The sequence below is a fragment of the Pan paniscus genome, chromosome 8 (genome assembly GCF_029289425.2).
Source record: "Pan paniscus chromosome 8, NHGRI_mPanPan1-v2.0_pri, whole genome shotgun sequence".
In the NCBI taxonomy this organism is placed as follows: domain Eukaryota; kingdom Metazoa; phylum Chordata; class Mammalia; order Primates; family Hominidae; genus Pan; species Pan paniscus.
The window spans coordinates 80,506,681-80,524,243 of NC_073257.2; the positions used below are offsets into that span (position 1 = coordinate 80,506,681).

At 41.6% G+C, this 17,563-nt stretch overlaps 1 protein-coding gene across 13 annotated transcripts in view; it reads right to left on the bottom strand.

Annotated features, from left to right (window-relative positions):
* Positions 1–63: 63 nt before the first annotated feature.
* The window catches only part of RUFY2 (RUN and FYVE domain containing 2), a 63,941-nt gene continuing 46,441 nt past the window's right edge, over positions 64–17,563 (bottom strand). For 10 of the 13 annotated variants that reach the window (XM_055092907.1, XM_055092906.1, XM_008955773.3 and 7 more), the window contains 3 exons: positions 11,852–11,900; positions 2,545–2,622; positions 64–2,446 (listed from right to left, as the gene is read on the bottom strand). In XM_055092907.1, coding sequence (XP_054948882.1) covers positions 2,303–2,446; positions 2,545–2,622; positions 11,852–11,900 — 271 coding nt within the window. In that variant the 3' untranslated portion in view covers positions 64–2,302. Of the gene's footprint in view, positions 2,623–9,707; positions 9,826–11,851; positions 11,901–17,563 lie in introns of all 13 variants that reach the window. The other 3 variants (XM_063607695.1, XM_055092905.2, XM_063607696.1) reach the window with 2 other exon arrangements.

Below are 17,563 nucleotides of genomic sequence, written 5' to 3' on the forward strand. Positions count from 1 at the left end.
ACATCTTAAAGCAGTAAAAGTATACAGTATTAATGAAACCAAAATTGCCCTTTTAAAGCAGGCTAATTTTCCAAATATTTATTTAGTTCATAAAATTCACATTTTATTTTTTAAACATTATAGGTTAGAAGAATTACAATTGTAATTCCTTGGCACCATGATAGCATTATTGTGGTAGTACTGCTAGGTGAGGGAATGGTATGTTAAGTCTGTTTTTGAAAAGTAAAATGAATACGAGTTCACAATCACAAAATACAGATTGTTAAAAGTCTTGTAACAGAAAAATCCAAAGTTAGTATAGTTTTTAAATAAGCCAAAACTACATGGAGCAAGTTGCTGTCATAAAAGCTGCCTAAAAAAAAAAAAAAAAAAAAAATCAGTGTTGATGATACATGAGTTTTGAAAAGTGAGAAACTTAAAGGATGACTCAAAATCATGGTTTGTTGAATGAAATTAGCCTTGGAATTTAAGCAACTTAAGTCACATTTTAAAATTTGTTCTAAGCACAATAATAAAAAAGCCTATTTGAAAATTTCATTTTTTGTTTATTCAGTAATCATAAAAATGTTAGCCCATCCCACCTATCAATACAAAATGGTTCAAGAATATAATCCTCTCTTGAGGACATTTCTGTCAGTATTCAAGAAAGACCATCTAGAAATCTGTGTCACATCTGACACCTCAAAAGCTGACTGGAAATTTACGGGTTTTGGAAAAAATAGATCTTCAAGTAAAGTATTCATTTCATACTTAGGCTATTCAGAAAAATTTAAATTTCATGGAAGCATATATTCATGAAGAAAAGATCCTGCAGTATTAATAAGAACTCCTTTGTAGGCAGGGAGGTACCTAGGATTAACCACTAAATATAATGCTCTTAATCCATAAATTTTCTATGTATTTTTTATAGGCTCACAAACTTAAAGTGCATGGTTAAAAATTAATGTAAAAAATAGGATACTGAATGGTGATAGTGTTTATGTAACTATTCAGAGGTAATTTATACAAGTTAAATTCTTAGTATGCCATAAGCAATATAACTTGGATTAGTGTTCATTGAGTCAGCTTGAAATAGGTCAAGTGTACTGGCCAGGTGCCGTGGCTCACGCCTGTAATCCCAGCTACTTGGGAGGCTGAGGCAGGAGAATTGCTTGAACCCAGGAGGTGGAGATCGTGCCATTGCACTCCAGCCTAGGCAACAAGAATGAAACTCCATCTCGAAAAAAAAAGAAATAGGTCAAGTGTATATTTCATCATCTCAACACCCTTGGCATAGAGGTGCTCAATGGACATGGTGAAATTTTACTGTGGATGTATACAGGTAGGCCACTACAATGTGATACTTCCTAAAATTTACTCCAATGAAAATGTTAATACAAAATTTTTTGAACTGAACTCTAATACATTACCAAAGCAAAGTCCTGATTTTTTTCTCACTTTTAATGCTTAGAGGAGAGGACCTTTATAAGGAGCCTGTAACATCCCCTACTATTACATACTTTTTTTTCTGGGGAAGGATTTGTGTTTTCATCTTTGAATTGGGGTCTGAGTCACCCCTTAAAAAAACAGCAATTTAGTGAAACAGCATATGGGAAGATTTATAAATCAGGAAAAGAAAGATGGTTATATGTAACTTCCTTTCAAGATTAGAAGGAAAAAAGTAGAGGCCGAGGCCAAATAATGCCCCTTTTAATTTAATCCACTGTAGCTGAAAATCTTCAGCAAGCACGACAATAACTGATTTTTAAAGAGACCAAGAGGAAATTTTGTAGGACAAAATATTGGCCCTGTCTAATGCAAGAGGCAAAGGGAGAGGGGGAGAAGAAAGGGCAAATAAATATAGTTGAAATCTTACAAAGATAATGAAAATCTGTTGAATTAGAATATTAATAATTTTAAAAGTTTTATGCATTTCCAGTTTCAGAACTGTGAAGCTTTAAAGTGCATTAAGAGAATTGCAGGCACCATCAAATACCAAATTGACAGAATTCAGAAGAAAAAAACAATCTGAAGCCTTATTTTTAAGGCCTTTACAAGATAAGGCAAGTTGTGTTAGCTCTGCTATCTGGCCTTTTAATGAGTTACATGATTTTTAAGCATGCTCTGTTGAAAATACATTTTGAAAAACAATGGGGAAGGAAATATATAACTTGTAATTTCCATGAGCTGAATATGTAGAAGATAAACTGGTACCAAATACTGACCGAAAGCCGCTTAAGAAGAGCTGTCTGGTTACCTTTGTATACAACATCATAACATTCATTGTAGGTGATTTCATACATAAGGATTTAGTTCTGGAGTCTCAGGGCAAGTTAGATGAGCATCTCTGAATGAGCAATGCATGACAGGAATCACAAACCCGTACTGGTTTTGGTGAAGAAGGCAAAGGTAGTTCGTTGTCAGAGCAGGCATTACAGAAAATTTCCCCACAATTTCTACAGTGGTGCTATTAAACAGAAAAATCAGAGGGAAAAAAACACTTTAAATAAAATTAGAAGCATTTTTGCACCCCAAATTTTTGGACTCACTTCTTACCTCCCTTACCTTTCTCTTAGAGAGTGAGAATTCCTTTTCACAAAGTTTACAATGTGTTGCTTCTTTGTCTTTCAGCCAAACCAGTCCCTAGTAGGAAGAAAATATTAATGCTCAAATTGGTAACACTAAAAATTAAATGTGAAAACTTTTCCCCCCAAGAACATTATTTATAGGAATAGATATATGAAGAATGGAAAATGTTATTTTCTTTGAGAGATGTATATATATGTAAATATGTATGGAATTAGCCTCAAAATATTCTGGGTTGGGGAGGTGGGATGTGGATGAAGTATAAAAAACAAGATTGCAGCCAGGCGACAATGGCTCACACCGGTAATTCCAGCTACTTGGGAGGCTGAGGTGAGAGGATCGCCTGAGGCCTGGAGTTCAAGACCAAGCTGGGCAACACAGAATCTGTCTCTTAAAAAATAAAAATTGAAAAAATGAAAAATCAAGACTGCACATGATAAATATTGAAATGGGTAATGGTTCATTTTACTCTTTTCTATACAATTGTATGTATTAGAACATATGTAAAAATGCTTTAAAGAGATAATCTGTTGCTGATGGGAATTCTCTTCAGGAAAAGAACCTTAAAGATGAAAAGAACCTTAAAATAGTACAACAACATTTTATTTTTTAAATGTTTGTGGGTACATAGTAGTTACATATTTATGGGGTACATGAGATGTTTTGATACAGGCATGCAATATGAAATAAGCACATCATGGAGAATGGGGTATCCTAGTCCAACAATATTTAAGGATAAATTCTCACTGTGTAAAATGCAATAGTTTGGCATTATGTATAACTTATACCTTAAGACCCTAAAATTTGAAGGAAATTGGGGAAATCAGATATTGGAGTTCATTATTTTATAAGACCTCTTTAGGAGGCCGAGGCAGGAGGATTGCTTGAGGCCAGGAAGACTGGCCTGGGGAACAGACTCCATCTTTACAAAAAAATTAACCAGGCTGCGTGGCATAAGCCCATAGTCCCAGCTACTCTGGAGGCTGAGAAGGGAGAATCACTTAAGCCCAGGAGTTTGAGGCTGCAGTGAACTATGACTCAGGCTTGAGTGCCACTGCACTCGAGCCTGAGCAAGAGTGAGACCCTGTCTCAAGAAAAAGGGGGGGAAAAAAAAGGACCTCACTTTAATAAGTTTTACATGGCTATTTCCCTCAACTTTTATAACATATTTAATAGCTGCTATGTAAACGTTAGTAAAAAATGGATGTAAGTAGTCTTAAGCAGTATTTATGACAACTTGACCCTTTTTTTTTTTTTTTTTTTTTTGAAAAGAGAGTCTCACTCTGTCGCCCAGGCTGTAGTGCAGTGGTGCAATCTCAGCTCACCGCAACCTCCGTCTCCCAGGTTCAAGTGGTTCTCCTGCCTCGGCTTCCCTGTAGCTGGGATTACAGGCACACGCCACCATGCCCGGCTAATTTTTGTATTTTTAGTAGAGATGGGGTTTCACCATGTTGGCCAGACTGGTCTCAAACTCCTGACCTCAGGTGATCCGCCCACTTCGGCCTCCCAAAGTGCTGGGATTACAGGCATAAACCACCAGGCTCAGCCTACTTGACCCATTGTTAACCAGCTTGCTTAACCAATCTTGGCTAGAAAGACCTTTTTTCCCCTGTGAAGGCAACTTTGTTAGATGATTATCAGTTTCACAATGAGAAGACCCAGATGAAGGAGGAGCCTCAATACTGATTGATTTCCTAAAACATGTTCCTAAAACAGCCCAGACCAAAGAACCCAAGTATAACTGAAGATTCCAACTTGGACATGGAGCAACTGCAACCTATAAATTACTACTGAAGCACAGGAACCTTTATTACCTAATGAGAGAAAAATTCTCTTAAGAAAAAAAGGCCCATAGATACATTTCTAAAAACAAGAGTTTTCTTAAAAGACTTTTCCAAAAGCAGAATTCTTTGAAGAAAAAAAAGACAAAGCATTCACAGATCAAGATCACAAGGTTAATTTCAGGTCTTTTTGTTTCACAGTCTTAATAACTAGCACTTATTATACAGCAGAGATAATACAGTATTGGTTACTGCATATGAGGAAGCCTAAGTCTCCTTAGAACACAGGATTATAAGGGCTTTTTTTTTTAACTAGATAGTTCATATCAGACAAACACCAGCAAAGAGTCAGATAGCTTGAATCATAGATTTTTTTTTTTTTTTTTAATGTAGGACGGGGGCCAGGTGCAGTGGCTGACACCTGTAATCCCAGCACTTTTGAGACTTTGAGAGGCTCTCTTTAGACCAGGAGTTCAAGACCAGCCTGGGCAACATAGCAAGACCCCATCTCTACAAAAAAAAAATATAAATGAAAAGAAATTAGCCAAGCATGGTGGCATGCACCAGTAGTCTCAGCTACTTGGGAGGCTGAGGTGGGAGGATTGCTTAAACCCAGATGTTCAAGGTTACAGTGAGCTGTGATCATGCCACTGCACTCCAGCTTGGGAAACAGAGGAAACTCTGTCTCTGAGGGGGAAAAAAAAAAAAAAAGGCAGCAGCAGGAAGGGACCCTAAAAGATAATCCAACTTGATGAAAACCATACAAAGCAAAGTGATTTGCCAAATGTCCCACAGCCACCTAGTGGAAGCAGCTTGTAAGGGCATCAGGTTCGGAAACAACCTTGCTGACATGGAGACTAGGCCTTTGGAGACTTCTTTTCATTGAAACTACCTGCCGCCCTCCCAGGAGAGAAGCTCACTTTAAGGTAAGCCTAGTGTGTCCCTGTGAAGGGATCTCAGAGATGAGCACCTGGAGCCCTCTCATTTCACACATGAGAAAACTTAAAGCCTAGAGAGCTGAAGCTGCCTGCTCAAGGAAACAGCCATTTACCAGAAGAGCTAAGACTAGAACGGAACAACCTCTTGCTCTGCAAATAAACAGCAATTTTTCTCTGCCCAATTCCAGAAAGTTAGCTGCTAGACTTACACCTCCTAGATAGGATACTACAGGATTCTTCTCTGGAGAAATTCAACTGCCACAGAGAAAAGTCCTGTAAATACTAAACATTTGTAGAGGGTACCCAATAGTTCACTAATCATAGCAGATTTCTCTATGGTGAGGCCTACCAGTTTTTAACAACCCACCCAACCAATACACACATAAGGTTTCCAATAACTCTTATTTGTGCCTTTTATTGAAATTGGGGGATATCACAACATTTGAGAAAACTTCAGAGAATCGATAATGAGGCCGGGTACAGTGGCTCACACCTGTAATCCCACCACTTTGGGAGACTGAGATGGAAGGATTGCTTGAGCCCAGGAGTTTGAGACCAGCCTGGGCAACACAGTGAGGCCCCCACCATCTCTAAAAAATAAAATAAAATTAGCAGGGTGTGGTGATGTACACCTGTGGTCCCAGCAACTCAGGAGGCTGAGGAGGGAGGATTGCTTGAACCCAGAAGTTCAAGGTTACAGTGAGCTATGATGGAGTCACTACACCCTGGCCTGGACAACACAGACACTGTCTCTAAAAAAATTTTTTTTTTAAAGAAAAAAAAATTTTTTTTTTGAGACGGAGTCTCACTCTGTCACCCAGGCTGGAGTGCAGTGGCGCAATCTCAGCTCACTGCAAGCTCCGCCTCCCGGGTTCGCGCCATTCTCCTGCCTCAGTCTCCCAAGTACCTGGGACTACAGGCGCCCACCACTGCACCCAGCTAATTTTTTGTATTTTTAGTAGAGACGGGGTTTCACCGTGTTAGCCAGGATGGTCTCGATCTCCTGATCTCGTGATCTGCCCGCCTCAGCCTCCCAAAGTGCTGGGATTACAGGCGTGAGCCACCACGCCCGGCCAGAAAAAATTTTTTAAATAATAATATCAAAGACAAAATATAACAGGACGCTATTTTTAAAAGGAAAAATGAGCAAATAATAACCCACTGAATGTTAAAAATACGCCTGCAGAAAAAATATCCCCCAGAAGGTTGTACCTGAATCTAACCAAGGCTTTATTTTATTTTATTTTTCATATTATTTTATTATTTAGATGGAGTCTCGCTCTGTCGCCCAGGCTGGAATGCAGTAGTGGGATCTCAGCACACTACAACCTCCGCCTCCCGGGTTCAAGTGATCCTCTTACCTCAGCCTCCCAAGTAGCTGAGACTACAGGCGCACACCACCATGCCTGGCTAATTTTTGCATTTTTAGTAGAGATGTTGGCCAGGTTGGTCTCGAACTCCTGACCTCAGGCCAATCCACCTGGCTCGGCCTCCCAAAGTGCTGGGATTACAGCCGTGAGCCACCATGCTTGGCCTAATCAAGGCTTTAGATTTAACTTCCAGTTCACAGGCAACAAGTAGACAGGAACAAGTTAACGAACACTACAAACAAACATTCAGAGAAAATCCAGAATGTGAAAAACTGTTTAGGACAGCTGTTCTAGACCCTTCAGCTGGTCAACAGCATGGAAAAGAAAAAAAAGTCAACTCAGATATGAATCCAGTTTCCACATAAAAAAACTGAGAAAAGCAGATAATATTCTGTTAAAGACAGATGTGAGTAATAAGTATGAGGCAAAACAAAGTAATAATTAACACAAAATACAGGAGAGATGCCATAAAGAGTGCAATCAAGAAGCAGATGAGGCTTCTAAGGTACTGGTCATGTTCTATTATCATTAACCTAAGCGGAGGATACGCAGTGTTTTTTTGTTTTTGTTTTTTTTTTTTGGAGATGGAATTTTGCTCTTGTTGCCAGGCTGGAGTGCAATGGCATGATCTCAGCTCACCACAACCTCCGCCTCCCAGGTTCAAGCAATTCTCCTGCCTCAGCCTCCTGAGTAGCTAGGGTTACAGGCATGCACCACTATGCCCGGCTAATTTTGTATTTTTAGTAGAAATGGGTTTCTCCATGTTGGTCAGGCTGGTCTCGAACTCCCGACCTCAGGTGATCTGCCCACCTCGGCCTCCTAAGTGCTGCGACTGCAGGCATGAGCCACCGTGCCCCGCCCCACAAGTGTTTTTAAGTTGTACTATATATGCATTCTCATATGCATATTTCACAAAACTTTTTTTAGAGTTTACATAATGATGGTTTTGGCAAATATCCATGTATCCATACATTTTTTTTTTTTTTTTTTTTTTGAGACGGAGTCTCACCCTGTTGCCCAGACTGGAGTGCAATGGTGCGATCTCGGCTCACTGCAACCTCTGCCTCCTGGGTTCAAGCAATTCTCCTGCCTCAGCCTCCTGAGTAGCTGGGATTACAGGCATGTGCCACCACGCCCAGCTAATTTTTTCTTTTGTATCTATAGTAGAGATGAGGTTTCACCATGTTGGCCAAGCTGGTCTCAAACTCCTGACCTTGTGATCCACCCGCCTTGGCCTCCCAAAGTGCTGGGATTATAGGCGTGAGCCACCACGCCCAACCTCCACCCATCTTTTTTTTTTTTTTTTTTTTTTTTTGAGACGGAATCTTGCTCTGTCGCCCAGGCGGGAGTGCAGTGGTGCAATCTCAGCTCACTGCAACCTCTACCTCCCAGGTTCAAGTGATTCTCCTGCCTCAGCCTCCCAAGTAACTGGGACTACAGGTGCGTGCCACCACACTCAGCTAATTTTTGTATTTTTAGTAGAGGCGGGGTTTCACCATGTTGCCCAGGATGGACTCAATCTCTTGATCTTGTGATCCGCCCACCTTGGCCTCCCAAAGTGCTGGGATTACAGGCGTGAGCCACTGCACCCGGCCCCATCTTCTTGAAAAGTATGAGGATACGGCCTGGCAAGGTGGCTCATGCCTGTAATCCCAGCACTTTGGGAGGCTGAGATGGGCAGATCAACCCGAGGTCAGGAGTTCGAGACCACCTTTGCTAACATGGTGAAACCCTATCTCTACTAAATATACAAAAATTAGCTGGGCATGGTGGTGGGTGCCTGTAATCCCAGCTACTTGGGAGGCTGAGGCAGGAGAATTGCTTGAACCCAGGAGAGGGAGGTTGCAGTGAGCCGAGATCATGCCATTGTACTCCAGCCTTGGTGTCAGAGCAAGACTGTCTCAAAAAAAAAAAAAGAAAAAAAGTGTGAGGATAAAACAAAGGTATATTCAGATACGCAAATTCTTTTCTTTCTTTTTTCAAATTTTGGTAGAGACAAGGGCTTGCTATACTACCCAGGCTGGTCTCAAACTCCTGGCCTCAAGCAATTCTCCCACCACAGCCTCTTAAAGCACTGGGGTTACAGGTATGAGCTACCATGCCTAGTCTCCAGATGTGTAAATTCTTACAACCTCTATCTTCATTCACCATTTTCAGGAAGCTACTGAAAGATGTGTTGCCAAAAATAAGGGAGTATACAAAGAGAGAAGTTAGGGAATTCAGGCAACAGGAGCTCCCACAAAGGGGGAAGGCAAAGGAAATTCTGAGAATACCAGCAAAGGGAAACATCAGGACCAGAACAAACATGAGCAGGAGAGCAGAGAACTCTTGAAGTTGGAGGCAAGACGTCAAAGAAAAAATAATGACGTAACCAAGTACCTGATATATTTTACCATGTGGAAAACTTTATCAAGAAGCTTTTTTAAATAGAGGTGTTTCAAGGTATGAGAAAACTCAAATGTTATACAACTAATTTGTTTTTAAAAAGAGAGGGGTGGCTGGGCGTGGTGGCTCACACCTGTAATCCCAGCACTTTGGGAGGCCGAGGTGGGCAGATCACGAAGTCAGGAGTTCGAGACAAGCCTAGTCAATATGGTGAAACCCCATCTCTACTAAAAATATAAAAATTAGGTGGCACGTGCCTGTAATCTCAGCTACTTGGGAGGCTGAGGCAGGAGGATCACTTGAACCCGGGAGGTGGAGGTTGCAGTGAGTCAAGATCGTGCCACTACACTTCAGCCTGGGCAACAGAGGGAGACTCCATCTCAAAAAAAAAAAGAGGGGGCAATTATTAACTCCAGAGGAAGGATAAAGTAGTTCAAGTAAGAAAATATAATCACAGTACCTGGCTCAGCAAGGAACAACATTCAAATAATCATAAAAAAAATTCAGAATAGGGGCTAGATGCAGTGGCTCACACCTGTAATCCCAGCACTTTGGGAGGCCGAGGCAGGTGCATCACCTGAGGTCAGGAGTTTGAGACCAGCCTGGCCAACATGGTGAAACCATCTCTACTAAAACTATAAAAATGAGCCGGGTGTGGTAGCACGCACCTGTAGTCCCAGCTACTCGGGAGGCTGAAGCAGGAGAATCTCTTGAACCCGGGAGGCGGAGGTTGCAATGAGCCGAGATCGCGCCACTGCACTCCAGCCTGGGTAACAGAGCGAGACCCTGTCTCGAAAAAAAAAAAAAAAATTAGCTAGGCGTGGGGGCAGGTCCCTGTAATTTCAGCTACTGGGGAGACTGAGGCAGGAGAATCACTGAACCAGGGAGGCAGAGGTTGCAGTGAGCTGAGATCATGCCATTGCACTCCAGCCTGGGTGAAGAAGCAAGACTCCGTCTCAAAAAAAAAAATACAGAGTAAGACGGGTTTTGGGGGCTCATGCTTGTAATCCCAGCACTTTAGGAGGCCAAGACTGGAGGACTGCCTGAGGACAGGTGTTCAAGACCACTCTAGACAACACAGCAGATACTGTCTCTACAAAAAATTTAAAAATTAGCCAGGCAAGGTGGCACGCACCTGTGGTCCCAGCTACTCAGGAGGCTGAGGCAAGAGGACAGCTTGAGCCCAGGAGTTTGAGACTGCAGTGAACTACAATTGTGCCACTGTACTCCAGCCTGGGCAACACAGCAAGACCCCATCTCAAAAAAATAATAAATAAAATAACATAAATAAAAAAGATATATATAAAGTAAATGAATGCCACAAAAAACCTTACTTAATTATACTGGGAGACCAGAAAGACCAAAATGAGAGTGAGCAAAACTCTTCATCCACCATATGATGACGTTAATATATAAGTCTAAAACTGCTGAATCAAGAGCAAATAGTACATACTGAACATTAGTTAGACATACAGAGATAAATGCCAGAAGAAACAGCTAAAAAACTGGAAGTAGCTCCCTTTGGGTGGCAGGAGCTAGGGCAGATAAAGGGCAAGGGAGTGAAGAACAAGAGACTGCTACCATCATCATCATTATTATTATTAATATTATTTGGAGTTAAATCTTCTTAGTATAATTTTTTAAAAATGATTTTCATGTAACACTTTTTTGTCACCCAGGCTGGCGTGCAGTAAGTAGCATGATCAAGGCTCCCTGCAGCCTCGACCTCCCAGGCTCAAGCAATCCTCCCACCTCAGCCTCCCAAGTAGCTGAGACTATAGACCTGCCCACCATACCTGGCTAATTTTTTCTTATTTTTTAGTAGAAATAAGGTCTATTTTACCCAGGCTGGTCTTGAACTCCTGGCCTCAAGCAATCCTCCTGCCTTGGCCTCCCAAAGTGCTATGAACCACCACACCCAGTATCATGTAACACTTTTTGATTTTAAAAAATGAAGTTGTTGGGTAGGAAGCCACCTATCACTGAAGTGATCACACAGACACTGTCCTTTCTTCTATGTTGTAGCAAGGATTCAGACACATTCACAACCATACTGGTAAAGTGTTCCAACCACTTTCACACACATGTTATTAACCTACTCAATATTCAGAGCAACCCTACGCAGAATCATCAGCCTATTTCAGAGAAGGAAGCTGAGGCTCAATGAGGATACATGACTTGCTGAAAGTAAAAGAACTAGTAAGTAATAGACTGGCATAGGAACTCAAGATTCTCAAGTTCATAGGCAATTTCACTCTATCATGCCATACTTTGTAGGGAAGTAAACAAAATTATTTCTAAGGTCAGTTTCTTTTTTTTTTTTTGAGAAAGAGTCTCACTCTGTTGCCCAGGATGGAGTGCAAGGGCATGATCTCTGCTCATTGCAACCTCCACCTTCCGGGCTCAAGCAATTCTCCTGCCTCAGCCTCCTGAGTAGCTGGGATTACAGGCACCCACTACCACACTCAACAAATGTTTGTATTTTTAGTAGAGATGGGATTTCACCATGTTGGCCAGGCTGGTTTCAAACTCCTGACCTCAAATGACCCACCTGCCTCGGCCTCCCAAAGAGCTGGGATTATGGGCATGAGCCACTGCGCCCGGCCTCTAAGGTCAGTTTCTAAAGGAAGGTTATTAATAATGTGACTCTAGGGGTACAGGGAAGAGCTGAACCCCCAGCATCCAAGCTCCTCATTCAGTGCTTCGGCCTCTATATATCCTGGGGTTAATAATACATTAGATTCACACAGGGCATTACCTTCCATTGGAGACTTTCACATACCTTCCCACTTTAGGAAAACGTTCTACTCACCTGCAACGCTTTGTTGGCTTCTTTTATGTCTTCAATTTTAAGTTTTGATCTAAAAAGATTACAAATAGGTCCAAATTTCAGTACACATATTTAAATATAGAACACTTAGTATTTCAGTAGGTATTGGTATTTCATAGGATATAAAATTATGTATATGATTTTTATGGCCTTCTCTGGCTAGTGGAATATTTCCTATTTTCCTATATTTTCTAAATGTCCTAAAGCAAAAATATTTTAGATTTAAAACTTGCTTTTTAAGAAATATTGGCATTTTCGGCTGGGTGCGGTGGCTCATGCCTGTAATCCCAGCACTTTGGGAGGCCGAGGCCCGCGGATCACGAGGTCAGGAGATCGAGACCATCCTGGCTAACATGGTGAAACCCCGTCTCTACTAAAAATACAAAAAATTAGCCAGGCATGGTGGCGGGCGCCTGTAGTCCCAGCTACTCGGGAGGCTGAGGCAGGAGAATGGCGTGAACCCGGGAGGCGGAGCTTGCAGTGAGCCAAGATCACGCCACTGCACTCCAGCCTGGGTGACAGAGTGAGACTCCATCTCAAAAAAAAAAAAAAAAAGAAAAAAAAGAAATATTGGCATTTTCATGTGATCATGACAATATTTATAGCTATCATTTATTGTAGGTTTACTATGTGCCTCTGCATGCATAATCTCATGTAATCTACACAAAAACCTATTTTAAAGATGAAGAAATGACTGATGAAGTTTAGTCACTTGTAAGAAGTCAGAGAGCTCCAACTGGGGGAGCTAGGATTCAAACCCTTGTCTGTGACCCCAAAGGGCACATGCTAACCATTATTCACATTATTTCTCTAGCAAATACAGAAGTGCTAAGGAAGAAAATACTGTGAGCCAGGCACGGTGGCTCACACCTGTAATCCCAGCACTTTTGGGGGCCAAGGCGGGTGAATCATCTGAGGTCAGGAGTTCAAGACCAGCCTGGTCAATATACAGTGAAACCCCATCTCTACTAAAAATACAAAAATTAGCTGGAAATAGTGGTGCACGCCTGTAGTCCCAACTACTCGGGAAGGTGAGGCAGGAGAATCACTTGAACCCCGGAGGCAGAGGTTTCAGTGAACCAAGATCACACCACTGCACTCCAGCCTGGGTGACAGCGAGATGCCGTCTCAAAAACAGCAACAAAAAAGAAAATACTGTGGAAGACACAGCTGCAAATACTTTCCCACTTTTTTGATGGAGTCTCGTTCTGTTACCCAGGCTGCAGTGCAGTGGCACGATCTCAACTCAATGCAACCTCTGCCTCGTAGGTTCAAGTGATTCTCCTGCCTCAGTTTCTTGAGTAGATGAGATTAGAGGCACCCGCAATAACTCCCAGGCTAATTTTTGTATTTTTAGTAGAGACCGGGTTTCACCACGTTGGCCAGGCTGGTCTCGAACTCCTGACTTCAAGTGATCCACCCGTCTTGGCCTCCCAAAGTGCTGGGACTACAGGTGTGAGCCACCAAGCCTGGCATTTTCCACCTTTTGAAAATATGTATGTTGGGCCAGATGCAGTCTCTCATGCCTGTAATGCCAGCACTTTGGGAGACAGAGGTGAGCAGACCGCCTGAGGTCAGGAAGGAGTTCAAGACCAGCCTGGCCAACATGGTGAAACCCCATCTCTACTAAAAATACCAAAAAAATTAGCTGGGCGTGGTGAGGGGCGCCTGTGATCCCAGCTACTCAGGAGGCTGAGGCAGGGAGAATCACTTGAACCGGGGAAGCAGAGATTGCACTGAGCCGAGATCGTGCCACTGCACTCCTGGGTGACAGAGCAAGACTCCATCTCAAAAAACAAGAAAAAGAAAAAAGAAAATACTTATGTTGGGATCAATTTGCTACCAAGTGGTATAACTTTGTTTTTTTTTTTTTAGATGGAGTTTTGCTCTTTCACTCAGGCTGGAGTGCAGTGGCATGATCTCGACTCACTGCAACCTCCGCCCCCAAGGTTCAAGCGATTCTCCTGCCTCAGCCTCCCGAATAGCTGGGATTATAGGCAGTTGTCACCACACCCAGCTAATTTTTGTATTTTTAGTAGAGACGGGGTTTTTCCATGTTGGCCAAGCTGGTCTCAAACTCCTGACCTCAGGTGATCCACCCGCCTCAGCCTCCCAAAGTGCTAGGATTACGCACGTGAGTCACCGTGCCAAGCCCCAGTTGGTATAATTTAAATTTTTTTTTCTTTAAAAAAGAAAATATGTTAATGAAAATGCAAATTGTAAAAAACAATATTTAATTACCTGTGATCCCATTACCCAGAGGTAATCTTCTCTATATATCTGTGTATTTTAAATGTAATAATTATCTACATAGTTTTCCATAACCAGCAATTTTCACAATATATCCTGAACAGCTTGCAGCTACTGGCTTGTTACCGAGTATCTGCCACTATCATTATAGTAAATGGTCACTTGGTATATACCATGAAAAAGAATATAAAATAGTATATATAATTATCTACTGTTGATCTTTCAACTTGTTTCAAATTTTTCACCACAAAAGTTGTTTATTAAAATTACAATGACTAGTTCAGGCATGGTGGCTCCTGCCTGTAATCGCAGCACTTTGGGAGGCTGAGGTGGGGAGATCACTTGAGGTCAGGAGTTCCAGACCAGCCTGGCCAACATGGTGAAACCTCATCTCTATCAAAAATACAAAAATTAGCCAGGCATGGTGGTATGCACCTGTAGTCCCAGCTACTCAGGTGGCTGAGGCAGGAAAATCGCTTGAACCTGGAAGGCATAGGTTGCAATGAGCCAAGATTGCACCACTGCCTTCCAGCTTGAGCAACAGAGCGAGACTCTTATCTCCAAAAAACAAACAAACAACAAAAAAATTGGAATGACTAAAACATTAGTATTAATTCTCTTACAAATGAAATTCCTGAATCAAATGATATATCAGATACTAAAGCCTCTACTACTGAAGCAGGACATTAAAAATCTGCTTTGCCCTATAAAATGCTCTTCATTCCAAGACATAAAAACAAAGTGTGAGTCTTTCACCTACCTCATATTGACTCTTACGGTGGAAATAATCAATGTAAAACTACACACTGTAAAAATACTGACATAATAATCACATTTTCTTGGCTAAATTCACATCTACAAAATGTGCCTCAGGAAAACTGACTCTTGGGAATACTGGCCACAACAGTGATGATTTAATTATGCTATACAGAAAAACTGAATATGGAATTAAAGTGGCTTAATGATATTCACCACAGAAAATATTTTCTTGGCTGGGCACAGTGGCTCACACCTGTAATTCCAGCACTTTGGGAGGCCAAGGCAGACGGATAACCTGAGGTCAGGAGTTCGAGACCAGCCTAGCCAACATGTTGAAACCCTGTCTCTACTAAAAATACAAAAATTAGCCGGGAGTGATGGCACACACCTGTAATTCCAGCTACTCTGGAGGCTGAGGCAGGAGAATCGCTTGAACCCAGGAGGCAGATGTTGCAGTGAGCCAAGATCACGCCACTGCACTCCAGCCTGGGCGACAGAGCAACACTCGGTCTTATGCCCGGCCTAGGAAATACTTTATGATAATTTACTGGTATTGATAGATTTTTGATTTAAATGCTCTTATTCATAAATATGGACTCAAAAAAGACGGCCTCTCTATGATACATATTGCCTAAGGGTCCTAAAGAAAGGAGCATCGGTTACAATCCCAATAACCATAATGTACAAGAATACCTTCTCAGCCAGGCACAGTGGCTCATGCCTGTAATCCCAACCCTTTGGAAGGCCAAGGTGGGTGGATCACTTGAGGTCAGGAGTTCGAGACTAGCCTGATCAACATGGTGAAATCCCACCTCTACTAAAAATACAAAATTAGCCAGATGTGGTGGCACACGCCTGTAATCCCAGCTATTCAGGAGGCTGAGGCAGGAGATTTTGTATATATACATATATACGTATATATACGTATATACACGTATATATACGTATATATACGTATATACACGTATATACACGTATATATACGTATATACACGTATATATACGTATATATACGTATATACGTATATATACGTATATATACATATATAAAATAAGCCTAAAAGGAAAATATACATATGTATACATATACGTATATGTGTGTATATATACGTATATATACATATATAAATATGTGTGTATTGCGTGTATATATACGTATATATATACGTATACACATATATACGTATATATAAATATACATAGTAGTAATGCTACTATATAAAAATATATATAGTAGTACTACTATATATATAAATATACATAGTAGTAGTGCTACTATATATATATAAAAATATACATAGTAGTAGTGCTACTATATATATAAAAATATATATAGTAGTAGTACCAGCTACTCGGGAGGCTGAGACAGCAGAATTGCTTGAACCTGGGAGGTGGAGGTTGCAGTGAGCCGAGATTGCACCACTGCAGTCCAGCCTAAGCGACAGAACAACTCCGTCTCAAAAAAAAAAAAAGATAGATTTGGAAGGCTTTTAACACTGACTATTCTTCTGAGTAAATTATAATTAGACTGTCTAATAATTAAGGAAATGAAAATAAGCCTGAAAGGAAATATATACATATATGTATACACGTATACATATTCTCCTGTCTCAGCCTCCGAAGTAGCTGGGACTACAGGCACATGCCATCACACCCGGCTAATTTTTGTATTTTTAGTAGAGATGGGGTTTCACCACGTTGGCCAGGCTGGCCTCGAACTCCTGACCTCAAGTGATCCGCCCGCCTCAGCTTCCAAAGTGCTGGGATTGCAGGCGTAGCCACAGCACCTGGCCCAAATCTATCTTTTTATAAGAATTCTTCAGGCCAGGTGTGGTGGCTCAAGCCTGTAATCCCAACACTTTGTGAGGCTGAGGAGGTGGGAGGATCATTTGAGCCCGGGAGTTTGAGACCAGCCTGGGCAACATAGTGAGACCCCGCCTCCATATAAAATATATAAATAAAAATTTAAAAAAGAATCCTTCAAGCTGGATGTAGTGGCTCACACCTGTAATGTCAATACTTTTGGAAGCCGAAGCAAGAGGACTGCTTGAGGCCAGGAGTTTGAGACCAGCCTGGGGCAACACAGTGAGACTCTGTCTCTATTTAATTTTTTTAAAAAAAATAATCTTTCAGGCCAGGTGCGGTGGCTCACGCCTGTAATCCCAGCACTTTGGGAGGCCGAGGCAGGCAGATCACAAGGTCAGGAGATCGAGACCATCCTGACTAAAACGATGAAACCCCATCTCTACTACCAAAATACAAAAAAAAATTAGCCGGGCATGGTGGCGGGCACCTGTAGTCCCAGCTACTCAGGAAGCTGAGGCAGGAGAATGGTGTGAACCCGGCAGGCAGAGCTTGCAGTGAGCTGAGATACTGCCACTGCACTCCAGCCTGGGCGACAGAGCGAGACTCCATCTCAAAAAATGATAATAATAATCATCATCATCTTTCAATAATAAGCCAATAAGAGTAAATATTTCAATTTTCAAACCCAGTAAGTGGAGGTTGCAGTGAGCCAAGATCACACCACTGCACTCCAGCCTGGGTGACAGAGTGAGACCCCGTCTCAAATAAATAAATAAATAAATAAAGGCAACATCTAGACATTTATATGATCATGCCTGTAATTCAACTATAAAGTCTCTATTAAGTATGAAGTGAGGGGCCGGGCGTGGTGGCTCATGA